This window comes from Macrobrachium nipponense, chromosome 8, assembly GCF_015104395.2.
Source record: "Macrobrachium nipponense isolate FS-2020 chromosome 8, ASM1510439v2, whole genome shotgun sequence".
Taxonomy (NCBI): domain Eukaryota; kingdom Metazoa; phylum Arthropoda; class Malacostraca; order Decapoda; family Palaemonidae; genus Macrobrachium; species Macrobrachium nipponense.
Window position 1 is genome coordinate 66,128,332 of NC_087203.1, and position 20,538 is coordinate 66,148,869.

At 38.7% G+C, this 20,538-nt stretch overlaps 1 protein-coding gene across 1 annotated transcript in view; it reads left to right on the plus strand.

Annotated features, from left to right (window-relative positions):
• Positions 1 to 20,538, plus strand: part of LOC135222815 (DNA-dependent protein kinase catalytic subunit-like) — a 763,170-nt gene that overhangs the window by 191,694 nt on the left and 550,938 nt on the right. The window contains exons 12-14 of the mRNA XM_064261121.1: positions 12,250 to 12,330; positions 12,652 to 12,849; positions 13,165 to 13,335. Of these exons, the coding sequence (XP_064117191.1) occupies positions 12,250 to 12,330; positions 12,652 to 12,849; positions 13,165 to 13,335 (450 nt within the window). The remainder of the gene's footprint in view (positions 1 to 12,249; positions 12,331 to 12,651; positions 12,850 to 13,164; positions 13,336 to 20,538) is intronic.

Genomic DNA, 20,538 nt, shown 5'->3' on the forward strand with positions numbered 1-20,538 from the left:
TCAAAGTTGGAGAGAACCAGGTATATGAGGAGGTAAATGATGTTGGACAAAAAGGTATAGCTACAAAATGGATAGTAACTGAAAAGATAAAAGAGGGGGGGAAAGGATATGTAAAGCAAGATTGGTAGCTAGAGGGTTTGAAGAAGAGATGCCAGAGTCGGAAAAGGCACTCCAACATGCAATGCTAAAATTTTAAAATTCTGTTTAACCATAATAAAGGTGAAAGATTGGAATTGTTATACATTGGGTATCAAAACTGCATATTTACAAGGTGATGAGATACAAAAAGAAGTGTATTTAAAGCCACCTAGGGAAGATGGTTGGAGGGGATTATGGAAGTTGAAGAAAACTGTCTATGGGCTCGAGGACACAGCAAAAGCATGGTATTGTAAAGTAGTGAAGGAGCTTCAAGGTGAGAGAAGTAGACTAGAACTAATAAATTCATTTGGAAAAAGGACAATAAATTGATTGGCATTTTGTGTACACACGTAGATGATTTTTTCTATGGAGGAACTGAAGGATTCTTAAAGGAAACAATTGGGAAATTGAAAGGGAAATTACAAGTAGGAGAACAAGAAAGTAAAAGGTTTAAGTATATAGGAGTAGTAATAAAGCAGAAGGAGAGATTTTCCCTTAATCAGTGGCAGTATATAAATTCTATAAGAGAACCAGAAGCTAGAAGATATACAGATAATATAGTGCTAGAACACAAGGAGTTAACCGAGTATAGATCAGTGGTAGGGCAGCTGAATTGTGTATCACTACATACCATGCCAGAAATATCATGCGATGTTTGTGAATTAAGTAAAAGCATTTAAAGAAGGAACGACTCAGGATGTGAAGAAGATTATTAAAATTGTGAGAAAAACTAAGAGCATGATGGGCAAAGTTACAGTAAGTGAGATGGAGGAAGAAAAGATTTATTGGGAAGCCTATGCAGACTCTTCATTTGGAAACGGACGATGGCCATACTCAACTGGGTTATATGATATCCTTGATAGATGGGAAGAGGAGAAGTCCCATATGGTGGAAGTCTAGGAAATCCAGGGGAGTGGCAAAATCCACCATTGAGGCCAAAGCCCTGAGTGTTGGGGAGGCTATAGAAGGATTGGTATATTTCAAACATTTGTGGCAAGAGGTAGTAGGAGGGAGAAATTTAGAAGCTTTGGTTAATACTGATAGTAAAACACTAATGACCGCCATCAAATCAAGCACTGGTGTAAGTAGTAAGAGATTAAAAATAGATATTGCAGCAATAAGGGAAACCATAGAATCTGGGGTAATAAAGGAGGTGAGATGGATAAAAGGAAAGGAGCGGGTGGCTGAAGTATTAACTAAAGGAGGAGTTTCAGGGGAAAGTATTAGAAATTATGTGGAGGGTAAAGAGTTGGAGGATGAAGGAAATTAGGAGGGAACTAGGTTAGGAAATAGTCGGAGGGGAGGGAGAAAGAGATGAGTGTGGTTATATATTGTATAATTGTTATTGGTATTTATGCATTGTTGAAATATGGTGGGTGTCCCATATATGGACAGCATATGGTTGATTTTAGAAGGTGTTTGTTGATGTATTTAAGTTGTGTTGTGATGTCATAGGCTGTGACGTTATAGAAGATAAGATGGCGGCTGCGTCTGATGGATGTAAGCAATAACAGGGGGAAGAAGGAGACACATGCTTGTGCTGTTTGGTTGGTAGGAGAGAGCTCTCTGTCGAGTAGGAGTTTTTGGGTCGTAAGTCTTGTTGTGCTGTTGATTCAAAGTGATTTCGGGAGTATACTGGTATTGGAGAACGCATGCAGGTTGGTAGATTATACATTTGTGTAAAGAAAGTTAGGCTAGGCTAAAATTCACAAGAACTCCCTTCTAAAAAGGCTTACATCTGCCTATCTTGAAAGTTCAAATACCAAATGTATACTTAAAGTATCATCCTACATTAAATATACCATTGAATTGATATTATTAATATCATTTCAAAGTCATCTGAAACATTTTACCATTAGAAATATATAAACAGCCAATAACAGAGAGAAAACGAGAGAGAGAATAACTCCTGACGACATCAAAAGATAGAAATGAACTTCTATAGGCAACACTTCTTCCCCTCCCATAAATACATATATCTTTTCCAGAGAAGAGAGAAAGAGAGGGCTGGGCTGAACAAGTATCTATTTGTCTGTCTACCAATTCTTTTGCTGAGAGAGAGAGAGATAAAAGAAGGAAGAAATAGAAACACCAAATGTATACCTTATATAACATCCTACATCTAATTTACCTTAAATTATTATCATATTACTGTATTAATCTTAGCAATTGTAATAATATAATTTCCAAGTAATCTTAAATCATTTGGTAGCCTTAAAAGGTATATACATACTATATATAATATATATATATGACTATATATATAATATATTATATATAATATATATATATATAATATAGATATATATATATTATAAGATATGATATATAAGTATTTATATATATATATATATATATATATATATATATATAGAATTTTTTTTATATATTTATGCTGTGTGGGTGTGTGTGTGTGTGTGTGTGTGTACTTCTAACACTTGCAGCCAAGAGAGAGAGAGAGAGTTACCACTATGACATACGTATCTTGTGGAGAGAGAGATTGTCCTTACAATATTTAAAAGAGTGAAACGGAAAGATTATTGTATTTAAAATATGCACATATGAATTTTGTAATTACAGTTATAGTATTATACATATTGTAGTAATATTATTGGAAAATAATAATAATAAACTTATTACATACATGTACCATAAAAATGATCTCATCTCAAAAAGAGAGAGAGAAAAAAAAAAAATTGCATAAAAACTATTAACATCATTGACGATTATATGGCACTGTTCCCCTCCCCTGTCACATTACTTGACATGTTTGACAGCTTCCCAAGCTCGAGCTTCTTTGGAGGGAGAGAAGGTAGGAAAATGGATACAGAGAAAATATTAATACTCATATACATCTATCATAAAAATCCTCTCATCTCAGTAAGAGAGAGGAGTTATCCTTACGTAAGTGAAATAGAAAGGTTATTTTTATATCTAGAATACTACCACACTAATTTTGTTATTATTGTTATTGACAACTGAAAATATCAATAAACATATTACGTACTAGTACCATAAAAATTCTTTCATCTCAGTACGAGAGAGAGAGAGAGAGAGAGAGAGAGAGAGAGAGAGAGAGAGAGAGAGAGAGAGAGAGAGAGAGAGAATATCTCTCTGTTCTCTCAGAAAATACTTCTAACACTTACAGTGTGGCAAAAGGGGAGAGAGTTATCCTTATTAAAAGAGTGAAATGGATAGATTCTTGTATTTCTTTAAAATACTATCACATAATATGAATTTTGTAATTACAGTAATATTATTATTATTATTATTATTATTATTATTATTATTATAATATTATTATTTGAAAGTATAAATAAACATATAGTACATATACTATAAAAATTCTCTCGTCTCTACTAGTAAGAGAGAGAGAAATTACATGAGCACTTTGTGGCAACAACTCAACAGCTCCTCCCCCTCCTGTCACATTACTTAATATATTTGACAGTTTTACTACCTGTAGTAAATAATTTAAAAATTATGAAAGAATGAAGGAAATCCCAGTCTTCTCTCTAATTTATAAACTAAAAAATCTTACTAATTGCTATAGTATTTTCTTTAATGAATTGATATCATTCTTGTTTACATTAATATTAATAGAAAATAGTAAATCATTTATTTATCATGCAAAAGACACATCCCTGTAAGAGAGAGAGAGAGAAAGAGATTTTTATATTATGATATTCAATTTTATTAAACTTAATATTAATATTATATTATTAGTATATATATATATATATATATATATATATATATATATACACACATATATATTTATATATATATATATATATATATATATATATATATATAATTAGTTTATTGTGTTCAGAACATCATATTAAAAAATCATAGTCATTGGCCTTTTTTTTCTTCAATTTAGAGCATGTGCTCAAGATGACTACCATTCAACTCCGTGAATTTCTTAAGGCTTAGCACAAAGTTATTCAAGACATCCTTACAAACAGACTGAGGAATGGTTCTTACCTCTTCCCTAATGGTTTCCTTGAGTTCAGTGATGGTCCTGGGTCCCCCTCCATACACTCTGTCCTTCAGGTAGCCCCAAAGGAAGAAATCTGGGGTAGTTAAGGTCTGGGCTGTGAGATGCCCACTCAAAATCAGTCTTGAGACTGATCGCATGGCTTCCAAAGTTCTCTCTCTGCCAGTCTCAGGAAAGATTTGATGTGTGAGAGCTTGCTCCATCTTGCTGGAACCAGAACTTTCTCATAAGCAATGGATAGAGGGTCTGTAGCTCTCTCTTGAAGGCACGTCTCAGGGGATATGCTGAGAGACTGACTTCGCGTGTGCACAGAGCATTTCGGACTCGGGTCAAGGGACTCCCTTACCCTCTCCATTAGCTCATCTGTGTGCCTCCTGGGACATCCTGAGTGGCTTGGACAATTATCAGTGGCTTCCTTGAGGTTCTTCATGGTCTCATACTTCTGAAAGTGGTCCACCCAGTACTAAAATTTGCTTGTGAAGGGAGCATTCTCGCATTTGAAATGATGCATGAAAATCTCCTGGGTTTTCTTGAACGAGCCCGTCTTGAAGTAAAATTTACTGAGTATATTCTTTGCTCGAGGTTCCATTGAGGCCTCGTTGTGCTTGCAGGTGTTGCTGCTGCTATGTCCTGCAAAATAAGAGTGATCAGAAAATGAATGAAGGAAATATCACAAAAAATGTGCATAGGGCTCGTTTATTTTTAGGGTCGCCCTGTAATTGAAAATTAGTAAATCATTTTTGTGTCATAAAAATGTATTTAGTCATGAAAATAACATCAAAATACACTATTTGGTGATTATTTTTGTCGGAAAACCCCACAAATAGGCAAATTTCCCACAAATAATGGGTAGATATGGTCCAGAGAGAAATTCACAAATACGGAGAATGCGAATGAAGGGGGCCCACTGTATAATGTGTATATAAAATCTTTACTGAGACATTTAATTGTATTTGACATATGAAATAGAACATTTCTGGGTGTCTTGTCATTGGTTGAATATCTTCTTGAGATGTGGCCCTCCCTTGGTACCCCAGGGAACTTGTCAGTCTGAACCTTCTTCAACCTCTTGGCTGAGTTGAAAGAGTTACCTGCTGCTGCTACAGCTGCGCGCGTTAAACCTAGACTTAGTGAACCGCTGATGACAGTTGTCCTTCCTAGGAAAATGCCCTTGTGGCAATGGCTGTGTCACCAAGTGCTTTGATGATAATAATCCTTGCTTTGGCCAGTTTTCTACCCCTGTAGGAAAATAAATTGAGAACTAGGAGCAAGACTGACAAGCCTTTGTCGTCTTAATCCTTGTCAAGCTTTTCCTTTTCCTGCTCCTTTTCATTTTTCTCATTTTCCTTTTGCAGGCAGTAATAGTCTCAGAAAACCTATCAGAAGAAGGGATTTAAATAAATGCCATTCCCGTGGTAGGAGTGGTGGTAGTGTTTGTTCACCTTTGGTTGTTACATCTGCCATAGGTAGGGTCAGCACTGGGGTTAATAAGCATAGTTGGTACCCCATGTCTGCTCTTGCCTTTCCAGACGAGGACTGCTGGTAACCCATCCAGTAATGGTTCATGCAAGCACTTGTGGTTGAGTCAGTGCAACCTCCTAGTTCCTCATTGGACAAGTGGGTTACGTGCTCGCTTACTGATTGGGTAGTTGCAAGTTCAGTTCCCTGCTCTGCCAACGAGGAATGAGAAGAATTTATTTCTGGTGACTAGAAATTAATTTCTCAATTTGATGTGGTTCAGATCCCATAATAAGCTGTAGTCCCATTGCTTAGGTAACCAAATGGTTTGTAGCCACATAAAAAATATCTAATCCATTGGGCCAGCCATAGGAGAGCTATTAATCACCTTCTTGCTCAGTGCATAAATTGTCCTTGAACTAGAGCGAGCAGATGGGAGTTCCACGCAACAGGTCTCCATTGTACGGTACTCACAGGTACTGGAACTATCTGTGTGCACATTTGTGCTGCATCCTGGTGGGCTTGTGGCTGGTGACGGATGCTAGCGATGCATGTGTACAATAGTAACCATGGCTGCTTTCCTCGGGTCTCAGCTATTTCAGATTTCACTGAACTTGAGGAGCTCCATGGGACTAATCTCCATGTCTTGGAATTCTGTTCCATGCATGTGTTATCTTCATCCTATGGTACATTGATTGGTACCAGTGAAGCTAATGTTGTGCCATATTCCAATACCATGTACTAGAGCTGATAATTCCGGGGGTCTCATGGGACTTAGTGGTCGTGGGCCGCCAGGACCCCAGAAAGCAGAGTTTGAACAGCCATTTTGAGAGGTCTTTATACTAATATGTGAGCATGATAATCTTGGGAAAGCTTCCACAGCACACATTCTGAACCAACTCTTATTTATGGAGCTCACTCTCTGGAACATTCAAAAGTGAGAGATTCCATCCTTCCAAGGATCGGACAAGATGTCAAGAAACTTTTTAACATGCCTTGCTGAGTCTAGAGTAAGCTCTCTGTCAGAGGATTCGTCGAACAGCTTATAAGGTGCTTGGGTTAGGTTGTGAAAGACAAGGCCATATCCAGCCCTTTCTGATGTATTCCATATTCTATGGAAGCTTGAATTTCAAGTCAGTGGGCAAGACTTCAGAATTAATCATGCCTGTATAACTCCACCAGGACAATGAAATTCAAGCTCCTCATTCTTGAACCTGGTTCATAGCTAAGCAAAAGCCTTACAGCATAGATTAACAGGAGCTTGTCTCAGCAAAGGTGAATGAGAAAGTCTGGATCTTTTTGAACAGACACTGGCCGACAGAGACCCATTATAGAGTCAGCAGATCTGAAAGCCAAGTGGCTGTAGGTTAGTAAGCAATAGGCAGGGTCATTTGAAACCCAGGGAGGTCAAAATCCTGTTGACCACTCAACAGAACAGTAGTGACAGAAAGCTTAGACTTTTAGACTGCCCTAAGGATAGTAGAATGCAACTTCCATCTTGTCCCTGCGGAATAGAAAGGGAGAACATGATACTGGGAGCTGTCTGGTCAGCCAGGAAGTAAATAAATTTAGCAAATAAACTTCCAGGGAAACAAGGAGGAAGAGCCCACCCTGCTGTCTGCATGAGGTAGGTGAGGCAATCCTTGCGTCCAATTTATCCAAGACTGGCTATTGAAAAGCTTACTAAGGTCCATGTCAGCCTGGCCAGAAGCTAGTTAATCATTTGTTGGTGTTCAGGAGCTCCTGTCCCCCCACCCAAGAAACTGGGAATTACACTGCTAGATACCCTACAGGACTTTTTGTGGGAGTCTGTCTTGGATTACCTTATTCCTCTTCATGAAAGAAGGGTGAAGAAGATCAGGAGGAGGAGGAGGGACAGCTTGGCAAAGAGGTGGTGGTGGGGAAAGGACAGCAGGGCTTGTGGCTTGTACTTCTTCCTCTCTTTACTTTGGTCTGGCTTCCTTCCTGTAAGGAAGTTACAGTAGTTGATACTCTGGTGCATCTTCCATGGGAAGGAAGAGAGCTACTGAAAACTCAATAGCAATGAACTTCTTCCACTCTTTACTTTAGTCTATCTTTCTTCCTCTAAGGAATTTACAGTAGTTGATACTCAGGGGCATCTTTCTTGGGAAGGAAGAGAGCTACTTGAAACTCAACAGTGATGAACTTCTAGTAGTTGCAGCAACAACAGGAAGCATTGTAAGGGATGTCTGTGGCAGCGAGGAGAAAGAGGTAGATATTACTTAAAGGCAACTCCTCTGCTTAGAATATCCACTATTACACCAACACAGTTGAATCTAAAAGGAAGATTAGTATTAAACAGCAGGAATATATTAAACAGTAGGAATCTATCTAATGAAAAATGGACGGGATAAAAAGCTTTACTGCTGACATCTTTCACACCTCTTAAAAAGACATTTCTCAAAAAAAAATAAATCAACCAATAAACACAAGTTCAACTTGTCAATAAGACATCTGAACATTAGAACAGGCAAAAAAAAAATTGTTAGTAACAGAAGGAGAATGAGGGGTATTCCTCCATTCACCCCCTTAGCCACTAGTTAATGACCTTGTTACCAAGTTCAGTCACTGTTCCTGCTCACTCCAAGGATATCCCTGTATAAAAAGTGATGGTTTGAAAGTCCCTTGGAAGAGGGGCAGTTTCCAAATTCACTTTCAGCATTGAAAAAGGTAATTTTTAAATGATAAAGGATAATTTAACCAGACCAATGTAATTTTTAAATGATAAAGGATAATTTAACCAGACCAATGAATTACATAACTTCACACTGACAGGGGTGGCCAGTAAACTTTTATACAGTGTCATAGTCCATGAGAGTATAATTACTTATTATAAATAAGTTTAACAAGATCTCCAGGCACACAAATGCCATCTTGTATTGCTCACAATACAACATTTTTCTAATGTTAAATTTTCACGTAGATGCTGGAAGATTAGTGGGTCATCTTTTCTAGTGATTAACATTCAACTTAGAATTAATTAAAATGTATGAAAAGTTTAAGAATACTGAATACAGAATATAAGATATTAAGATACAGGAAACCAAACTAAAGGAAGTACAGTTGAACCTCTGAAAACCAGCATTCTGTGGTCCAGGAACTCCTGTAGTTTGGGTTGATTTTGAATATGCCACTAATAGTTCGTTGCACTGGCACCACATATTGTTTACAACTTAAAGACAGTAAAATTTATGCCACATCTTTGCATTTATGAAAAAAGTTGTTAGTAATGAAAATATGTGAAGTCCAATATGTTTTTTATATTAACTTTAAATGAATAAAGATACTTTTTCAAATATTCCACTTGAGAAGGCTGAACTAAGTCAAACTTTTATTCAAAACAATGAGATATTTGGCAAAGCACGAATTCCTTTCTCTGTGTGTGTGCTTGAAGACATGGGTGATACATTTCAAAAAATTCTTCTGTGTAACTGTATTTACCTATTCGATATGCCACCCATGAGATCAGATGATACTAGAGGTAAGAAGCGCAAGCATAAATCTTTATCTATGCTAGAAAATTTGTATTTCATTATCGAATAGTTTATTGTTTGTTTTCCTCTATAGATGGCGGTGATGCAGTGTGCTTTGTTTACATTTTGACTAACATTCAAGTGCACTGTGATCACCAAAATTCATTCATTATTTTCTTCACTTCACTGCCCTTTACAATAAAATTAATGACAAAGAAGCTAATAGCAATAATTATGAATATACAAAATTTAGGATATGAAGCTCACCAATAGTAATGTGCAGATTCAGAGAAGTTTAGTACTGTAGTTGACCTACAATTAGGCTAACTCGGGAATGTAGGCTAAATGTGTTAAAGTACATTATTTTAAAGAATATTATACAATACAAGTTATAAAATGATGAAGTTAAAATATATGAGTAATAAAATGATTAAAAGCCTTGTCAGAACTTAACCAAGTAGTAGGCTAAGTTAGCAACTAGGCTATTTGTAGTATGTGAAATTACCTTGCAAGACTGAAGTGTCATGAGGTCTGATTCGCAGTCTCTGACCAGGCATTGCCAGATCTCACAGATTCCTTGTTTTACCAGTTACTAGCTGGGGCTTGGAAAGTAATCATGATGTTAAGACCTCAGGTTTGGTACCTATGAAAATAAAAGTTTTGTCATTTTACCTATGGGGCTTCATTTTTTAGGGATGTATTCTACATTCCTGGATTTTCTTTGGTCCGGTAGTGGCCTGGTCCCAAGGTTTTGGATTTAAGAGGTTGGTCTGTATAGAGAATCCATCAAAGTGTAATAAATAAGCCTCAGGCTTATAAATTCACAAGTAAGGGTTATGTAGATAAACCGCTATAAAAATTATAGGACAAACACACCTTCGACATCTCACATCGCCATAGTAGGTTACCATGTTTCTGTAACAAATGGGCTGGGAGGAAGGGTTAAAGTAAAGCCTGGGAAATTGATGAAACTAGAATCCATTAAACTAGTGCTTTAATTGCAATCATTCCAGTGCAATTCCATTGTGATGTAATCTTATATGGTCACATACCAAACAGATTTCAATGTCTTTTAACCATCTTGAAAAGAATATCAGGCAGTCTCCGGTTTACGACGAGGTTTCATTTCTTGTGCTGCGTCGTAAGCTGAAAATCGTCGTAAGCCGAAACATTGTCGAAAATCCTAAGAAAACTTTACTTTTAATGCTTTGGGTGTATGAAAATTATGAAAATGCATTTTTCATAAAAAAACTCCAAATATTGATTATTTTGCCTTTTTGGAGTCACATATCATCTGTCAGATTGGCATCATAAGTGTGTAACCCTATAATATGTATCATTAACTGCAAAATAATTTCTGTTTAATATATTTGAAAAGCGTTGTAACCTTGGAGCATCTCAAGCCAGAACCATCATAAACCAGGGATGGCCTGTATAATAAATCAAAGTACATTAACATCATGTGTACAGTGGGGCCCCCATATTCACGTTCTCCGAATTCACGGACTCACAGATTCGCCGATTTCTCTTTGGACCATATCTACCCATTATTTGCGGAAAATTCGCCTATTCGCCAGGGTTTCCAGTGAAAATAATCTTTAATTTTTATGATACAAAAGTGATTTACTAATTTTCAAATATTAATATTGATTAATACTGTATTAGCAAGTTTAATAAGATTAAATATCACATAAAAATAATTTCTCTCTTACAGAGAAGTATATTTTTTGTATGATAAATAAATGATTTACTATTTTCAAATATTAATATTAATGTAAACAGCAATAATATCAATTCATTAAAGAAAATCCTATAGTGAATTAGTGAGATTTTAGTTTATAAATTTAAAAAATTATGTAAGAATGGAGGAAATCCCAGCCTTCTCTTTCTAACTCCAGGTACTAAAGCTGTCAAATATTAAGTAATGTGACAGGAGGGGGAGGAGCTGTTGTGTTATTGCCACTAAGTGTTCATGTAGTCTCTCTCTCTCTCTCTCTCTCTCTCTCTCTCTCTCTCTCTCTCTCTCTCTCTCTCTCTCTCTCTCTCTCTCTCTCTCTCTCTCTCTCTCTCTCTCTCTCTCATTTTCTTTGTCTTAAATTTAATTCCTTAGATGTCTGTGTGAGACTAATATCCCATGTACATAAGTATGTATGTATGTATATACTTTAAAGGGTACTAACATTTAAGATTACTATGAAATTATATTAACACAATCTCTAAGATTAATACAGTAATATGATGATAATTTAAGGTAAATTTGATGTAGGATGTTACATAAGGTATACATTTGGTCTCTCTCTCTCTCTCTCTCTCTCTCTATCAGCAAAAGAATTGATAGACTAGATACTTGTTCAGCCCTCTCTTTCTCTCTACTTTGTAAAAGATATACCGTATGTATTCATGGGATGGGAAGAAGTGTTGCCTTTAGAAGTTCATTTCTCTCTCTCTCTCTCTCTCTCTCTCTCTCTCTCTCTCTCTCTCTCTCTCTCTCTCTCTCTCTCTCTCTCTGTGTTCTTGGCTGTTTATATATTTCTAATGGTAAAATGTTTCAGATGACTTTGAAATTATATTAATATCAATTCAATGTTATATTTGTTGTAGGATGATACTTTATGTATACATTTGGTATTTGAACTTTCAAGAAAGGCAGATGTATGCATTTTTAAAGGGGAGTTCTACCTATTCACCAGCTTGAGCTATTCGTAGGGCTCTCTGGTACCCATCTCCTGCCAATACGGGGGAATACTGTACTACAAGAACAAGTACAAATTTTGCTTAGTAACTAAACAACGTAAAATAGGCATGTTATACAAGTTCCATGAAAACATGGTTAAAGTTTCCAAAACCAAAGGTCAGAGCTTTTATTAAAATGTTACATTATTCTTAAAATATATTTAATACTTTTAAAAATTAGTAGAAAGAGAAGCTAATTTTTTTCAAACTTAAATTACTGGGTGTAAGAGTTTTTTATAAAAAAAATTATAAATTTTTATAATCTTTCAAAGGGGAAAACCATTATGGAGCAGCTTATGAATCAAAAACAGGCATTTGCAGTGAAAGTTTTGTACATCCATGCAAAAGTCATCCAATCTACAAAATTGTGAACAGATGACCCTGAAGCTCTTAAAAATTTTTTTTATTTTCTTCACAATTCAGGAGGATGATGCAAGTCAGGGAGAAAATGTTACTTCAGATCCAGTGTCTGGTCTTAGAGCTAAGACTCCTAAAGATTTTCAGGTAAGGTTTTGTATTTCAAGTTCCACCAACAAATAGTATCTTGAATTTTATGAAAGGTTTTAAAGTTTATTGTTCTGATTCACAACTCTACAATTCCAAAATTCAGTAGAGTTTGTTGATTGTAATCAGAGAATTTGCATTATTGCTGTATCCATTGGTTATTTTGATTGTAAATTTTCTTAATTTTTACTAAATGCTGATACTATATGGAAAGATTGAAAACTGCTTTGAAGCATTTAAAGTGTTGAATATTCGTGATGTATTTCATAAAAAAAATCATTACTGGTACTTCTTTTCAAATGATGGAATACATATTTTCAGGTTTATATGAATTTGGTTGCTTTACTCGATGAAGTACTGCCACTACAAAGTGATATTAACATGGAGCAGCATGTTCCTCGTCTTATTCACTACTTTGTGCGGAAGTCTTTATCACAGCCCTTGGTGTCAGCTCACTACTCTGCTATTACTACCATTCTAAAGTGTAGTAGATATTCATTCCTTTTCAATAATAAAGAGGTCAGTTGAGTGTTTAGTGTTTTAAGAAAACATTTCATTAATTGTGTGAAAACTAATTTAAATATGTAAGCATGCATAAACCACTGTTTTTGTTTTAGTACCATTTCAACAGTTTCAACAGGTCATGTTACCAGTGTTCATTTGTACAATGTAAAATATTCTAAGAAAATTACAAATCATCTCCACAACCCTTATATATTTGCTTTAATCTGGAACAGCCTATGTAATGAAATTGGATAAGTTGTATGTGATAAAAATAAAGTATCCTTAAATTTCAACCTGATTAATGGGAACTAATATGTATTTTATTTTCAGGATCCAAGATCGGTAACTGTAATCCACATGATAAAAAGTTACACTGTTGAGATGCTACAGCGCTGCCGACAATACCGGGATCAGCTTCTTGTGTCAGTTCTTATCCTTATTCTTCAGCTGCCAGATTGTGTGGTAATGGATATATTTCCCGAGCTTATTCCTGCTTTACAGGTATGTATGATGTTGATATATGCAAGTTGTTCTCTGGTTTTTGACAAGTAGTTTTGATCTTTTTACTCCTCAACTTGGGACCACCTTGACATGGTGAGGGGGCTCTCAAACCCTGGAATTTATTCCTGGATTCAAACCCAAACGTTCCATATATCATTAAATATTTATTAAATTAATTTTTTTTGCAATTTTCCACTTGTTGAAATTTATTGGACCTGATAAATAGGAAAAGATAATATAGCTCGAAATAGGTTGATATCTGAAATTAAAGTGGAATGGTGGTAGGACCATCAGCTGCCCATTAATGTTCAGACCTGTTAGATATAGGTGGAACTACTCTGCAAGACTGGACCACGGATTGCAAAGGGGGGATGTTGTTGGTTCTGGGGATAGGACTGTCGACATTTATCTGGTTTGCCCACATGATTATGATGGGGATAATTGTATTGTCGTAATACTCTCAGTCCTAGCAAGTGGGAGTCAGCTCACGCTTGTGCCATTGATGGAAGACTAAACTCCATGAAAGGCTGATGATATCTTTTTAAGGTTTTCAGGTGTTTTTTTTTTTTTTTACTTCAGTCTTTATGAGTGGTACAGTAATACCTCAGTCTTACGCGCTTTGAGTTGCGTGTATGCACAATAGCTTCAACTTTTCATTGGAATCTAACTAATTATCATACACACATATGCAAATGTGGACATACGTTGATCCCTTAGAAACCCTGCAAAACTGTTTGTTTAATTTTTTGTTATGTTATTCATAAGTTTTCAAGCTTTTATGAGTAAATTAAATAATAAAAATAATTCTCTCTCTCTCTCTCTCTCTCTCTCTCTCTCTCTCTCTCTACTGAGATAATAGAATTTTTATGATTCCTGTGTACATATTTTCAAAGGTCTCTCTCTCTCCTCTCTCATCTCTCTCGCTCTCTCATCCTCTCTCTCTCTCTCTCGTCTCTCTCCTCTCTCTCTCTTCATATATAATGATATATATATATATATATATAATATATATCTATATATATTATTTACTATATATATATATATACCATATATATATATAATATATATATATATATATATCTATATATATATATATTGTTACGTATGGGCCTGGCCTTGAATGGGGCTCCAATACGTAAACAGGAATAATTGAAGGAAAACCGAGTAAATTACTTGAACTTACCGTAAAAAGGATTTAAAGTGAACATTTACTCTAGAGGAAAAGGTCGCCAGAAACTCAGCTAATTACTTTACATCTATTTATTTACAAGAGGCTGTTACTGGCCTGGAGAAAAATTAAATGCAGCGTGTCCACCCGTGGGGACCCATATATCTCTCACAAATGGATAGCTGGCTAAAATATGATTCACATAATAAAAGCTGGGTTTCAATATCTTGCGGTAATGCAACACTTGCGGGCAGACAGACTTGACACGTGACTCAGGGAATCTGGAAAGAGATCCCAGATTAGACAAGATAAAAGAAAAAGGATTTCTTGCACAAGTTACGATTATTCAGTTCTCTAACACTGGGGAAAAGGAACTCTAATTTTAACTGAGGTATGCACTGAAGACTTAGTCTTTAACAAGTCACAAGGGGAAGCACGTGGCCCGATGAGGACAAAGGGCTTTTGATGTAGGAGGGATAAAAGTGAGACTTGAAAATGAAATTAGCAAGAGTCGTATGGTAGTAAAAGGTGCTGGTTTGGAGTTTACACTTTCTAGACGTACCTGGATGCCATGTTCAGTGGACCTTTGTGGAAAATGCGGCCTGGCTTTGTCTCAGGTCTGGGGCTCGGGCGCGCCACTAATGCCGTTAGGCCTAAGTGTGGGAGGCTGGTGGTTGGACATCCGTCCGAGGTCACGACTGCAGCCGACTGAGACAGATGCTGGTTCTCTGGGAATCACGGGGCTTCCATATACCGCCTCGGGCACTGCCTGAAAGCATAAACACAGCCAGCAAATTGGGAAGGAAAATAGGTCTTATTGTAGAAGTCCCTAAAATCCATCTCGAGGCCTAGCTACTCTTGTGACTTGCCTATCTTACCATAAGCTTCCGTCAGACCGGAAATTCCTTCCTACGACGTGCTCTCTCCCAAAATCAGTTGCTTTAGGAGAAAACATGGCTCCTCATTCATAACTCCAATTAATTAAAAACTGCTGGGAAGGCGAGGCGTTCAATAACCGTAGCAGCTCCCCCTGTTAAGAAGGCATTCACTCCCCTTCGGGCGTGAAGGCCTTGGCTTAAATAAGTTGATCGTCTCGACTACCCAGTTCTCCTACTCTAAAGTTTTTTTTTTTTTTTTTTGAGCAGCGATACAGCTAATTACAGTGGCCTACCCAACTTATAGGCGGAGATGCTAAGTGTACTAACTTAATGGAGTAATGTAGTCTAGCCTAAGTGATAACTACGGGTTGTCTGTGACGACAGTCTACTCTACCCCTAGATAAGGTTACTTGAACATTCTACTTGCTACTACCCTAATGCCCTGCTACTAAATCATTAGCCTAACCTACTCATTACAGTTAATTGGAGACGCAATCATTCCAGAGTGTGGTACACACAGCAGCGGTTTGTCAACTGAATTGTTAAAATACATGATGTGAGGTAATGATGCGTGAGGATGATGAGTGGTTAGTAGACCAGGATGGAAATGTAATGAGGTAATTATATTTAAATGAGGGTTAGTATTACCAATTCTAGGGGTTAGAGGGTTAGTTTTACTGGCAGAGATCAGGCTGGCTACCTTCTCTGGGTAGGTGCCAGGATCACTCTGCAAATGAATGTGACACTGTACCTCGGGCACAGGTGTCAAGGAGAGCATGTGGCTCTTTGGTTAGTGTGTTAATGATTTGTTACGTCCCTTCTTCTCCTTATTCCTTCAGGACCTGGCTATACCAGTCCTAGGAGTAGACGAAGGCACCGACTCTGGGGTAAGGCCAGAAACGCCGTCAGGAGCAGAGGCAGCGGTAGCCTGAGGGATTTCAGGAGAACACCCTACTTCGGTCTCTGCAGCAACCGTCGTAGAGGTGGAACCTACTGCAGGGGAGGCCCTCACTCCGGCTGCTGCGACAGCCGTCGTAAGGGTAAGACTCCAGGCTGACTCCTGGTCGGGCAGTTCCTGGTCGTCCAGAGGAGGTGAGAATGTGAGGTCTGCCGGAGGTTCATCCTCGGGCGACAGTGGTGAGGGTGAAGGAGACTCATGGACATGGGATTGGCCATGGGCTGCGGTAAGCTCCATGCCTGTTGGAGGATCTCCTGTAGGAGGATCCTTGATAAGGTTAGGCGCCGGCTCGGGGCCAGGCGCAAAGGTTAAGTTCTGTGGTGGCTCTACGTCCAGGCTGGACGGAGCTTGGCACTGCTCACTGCTGCCAAGTGGCACTGACAGAGAGTTGAGGTCGACTGGACCTGTGACGGGTACCGGAGGTGCAGTACCTCTCAGCGTGCCCTTGGAAATGGGAGACAGAGGCTCCTGTCTCTTTTGGAAGGCTGAGCCTTGTGGAAAATGGACAGTGTCCGCTGCTGGTAGCCGGCTAGGGCACCTAGGCCAATTAGTGGAGTGCCCTAGTACGTTGCAGGTTTTGCAACGGAACTGTGAATGATCAATCTCCCTCCTTGGTAACAGGGGAGACTGTTGGTGGACGTGCTTCCTTAGGCTTTTTGAAACGAGAGGGAGACTTCATGTCTTGCCCTAGGAGGAGGTCATAACCTCCTGGAATGTAGCTTGCAACTGCAAGGGTGCATACTTTGGAAAAATGAGGTCTGGTGACCCTCAATTGGACAGTCGGAAGGATCAGCTTGATATGGTTGATACCTTCAATGGTTATCAGTTGACGTCTATCGACTTTAGCCCCTTGGGGGATTCGGTCTTCCCGTATCAGGGAGATTTGAGCGCCAGAGTTGTCGTAGGCTCTGAAGTGGCTCGGCGGATAATGGCTTTGGAGGGGTGCGACAGTTATAGGGCCCTTAGCCGGGGGTCCTAGTGAGGAAGAATTTGTAACTGCCATTGCGATGGCGGGAATATTGTAATTCGCGCACCCTCTGTAATTTGCAGACATGTGACCCTTGCGGCCACAGTCTCGGCAGAACTTGTTCCAGAACCTCTTCCATGGCACTGGACGGTAAGGCCGAGATGGCCCCACAGGTTGCGAATCTGTGGAGTCACCAAGGCTGGCAGTGTGCTCTGGCACAGGTGAAGAGTCCTCTCTGGCAGTTATTTGAGGTAGGGAGGTTAAGGAATCCCCTGTTGAATTACCCTCAGAAACAAGTCCGGGGTTAACTGGTGGGCTTACCTCTTCCAAAAGGGAGGAGGTAGGCGGTAAAATGGTAAGAGGCTGACCAGAGACGGCGGGACTGAGAGAGACAGTGGGTGCAGGGCTGGAAGCTGGCAGAGTGGCTCGAGCTAAGATACTCTCCTTACTGGCCTTCTCCCGCTTGATTTCGAGTTCCTTCTCCTTGAGAGCGAGCTCATGCTTTCTTTCTTCTTCCCTTGCCTTCCTTTCTGCTTCTCTGGCTTTTCTCTTGTTTTCTCTTTCTTCCCTTTCTTGCAGGCGCGTGGCATCCTGCTGCGCCTTTATCCACTGGTCCAGTGTAACCGGCCTCCTTGCCCAGAGTTATGAGGGCTCGGAGCTTCTCTAGCTCTATGGCAAAGAAGTCACGGGAAGCAGGGGAAGACATTTCCCTTAGGCTGCAGCAGAGGCTCGGACAGAGTTGAAAATAATGGCCAGGAAGGGTACTGAATGGAATGGGAGTGCCTACCGTGTAACATGGCACTCACTTGGAAATGGGTTCTGCAACTTGGTAGTGAAAAAGTCTGAAAAGACAGGGTGCTCTGTGGCACTTGGGAAGTGTCCTGTAAGTTGGTGGCACTTCTGGGATGGCACCTTCTGATGAGGCGGAAAATCAAATAGAGTGTGCGGCGTACGTCACACTTAAGGGCGTTCCTCACTTGGGAGACGCTGGAATGGGCAGCCTGTAGGTCCAATACAGGTGCACGGCACTTATGGAGGCATTCCTTGGTTGAGTGATCCGAAATGGTGGATACTCTAATGAATGGGCATTCCGTAAGACGGACACGCAGGTAAAATGGCTACCTGTACGTCCTGTACAGGTGCATGGCGCTTATGGAGGCGTTCCTTTTGGACAGCACTAGTAGTGCTGGTATTGCGGCACTTCGGGAGGCGTTCCCTTGATTGGGTGATCCAGGATAGCGGATACAATAATAGATTGGGCGTTCCGTAAGGACAGACACGCAGGTTTGACAGCACTTAGGGCTGGTATTGCGGCACTTTCGGGAGGCGTTCCCTTGATGAGTGTTCCGAAGGATCACTGACCCTTGTACACGGACACACTAATCAATTGGGCGTTCCATAAGGACGGACACGCAGGTAAAGGGCTACCTGTACGGCCTGTACAGGTGCACGGCACTTATTAGGAGGCGTTCCTTGTTTGGAGCACTGGTATCGTGCTGGTGTGTCCCGTCGGACGACACTACATGCAGTATACTCAAGTACAGGCGGCCCTCGGTTAGCGGCAGGGGTTCCGTTCCTGGCCACCGACGCCAAGCGATTTTCGATGCTGAGCGATTTTAAAGCCTACGGCCGCCGCACACCTTTCGAAACTCTAGACCAGTCAAAGGCGCCGTAATCCCACAACGGCGCAATAAGTAAAATTATATTTATGCAGTATAGTACATACGATAGAATTTACTATACAGTACATATGGGTGTCTAGAGTATGTAAAGATTTAATAAAGTTTATACAGTGTACAGGTAGCTGTAGTGTTCAGGTTACGATCATTAGTCTTACGATAGTTCGATTTTATGAGAGATCAAATTACAATGGCCTAACTTTATCCATCTTCTAGTTACATAAGTTCAATAACAGCAAAAGAGAATGATGAAAGTATGGTTTTAACGTTATACTCGTTGCATGAACGTGTACAACCATGAACAACTGAACGAGAAACAACTTTTTTTTTTTTTTCCCAAGTACAACCGAACTGGATAACATCTGTTTGGCTTGTATTTCGATCATCGTACTACAGTGCAACATTACTGTATTTGTTATAAATGGCGTTATGTATAGAATAGAACTGAGATATCTTAATGTAATAACTTTATTCGCTATAGATCAGAGATCAATATAGATTAAAGATCAATCGGGAAATATACCGTTAAATTTAAACCTAATTATAACTAAAGCTGAGAAAACTGTTCAAGCTGCTAATGACTATTATCGTACATCGGCAACAAGGATAAAACTGCAGTAAACGTCTGCCATCACACACAACCATAGATAAAATTGGGATAAAATCATTTTAATCAAAACTACTGTGCTTGAAAGAACACATTTTACTGTTGGTTTCACGCCGATATAAGATAAATAACGTAAAGTTCGTATTACGATGATATAAAGGGTTACGTATTGCGAACGGAATCACGTAATTTTTTACGCAATAAACATGCCGCCAACGTAATCTGTTAACGAAAAAAATAGTTCACATTCACAAAGAGACATATTCACTAAATATTTCCACCTAAAAACACGCTGTATAAGGAAAAACAACTTTGTCTCATATAAGTCAAGTATCTAGATATTCGTTTATGCTAACTAGAAGCAAGAGCATTTGCTCAGAATTGCATTATGGTGAAACAGACTCGTATTCATCAGCTGATTTCAAACCACAACATTGGCCGCTCCGCGGAATACGGGCTTAAGTTTGCCGTAGTATTTTAAAATACAATATTATGAGAATACATACAATATTCTTGGATACAGTGAAATAATGTATAACTTTTTAAAGGATTTATGGAAAAGATGCATAATTAATAAAATAACACAATGCATTTTTCGGAACTGGCGGACAAGAACGAACATGAAAAACCATCCCCTGACAACGTGGAGCGTAGTTACAAAGGCTGCCTTAATTTGTATCTTATTTCTGTACAAAAATGAAAATACCTTTACGCAATATATTTTCATACACATTTTAAACATAAAAGCATAAACATTTGAAAAATCGACACATCGATCGCTAAATTTGCACTCTTTTAACTCGATATTTTCGGAAGAGCGGCAGACGGCGGCATACAAGAACGAACTTGAAAAACACATCGTAGTCGATAACTTGAAGGGGAGTTTCAAAGGCTGCCTTTTTATCATATTTCTGCACAGAAATAAAAATACCCTATTCGTAATACA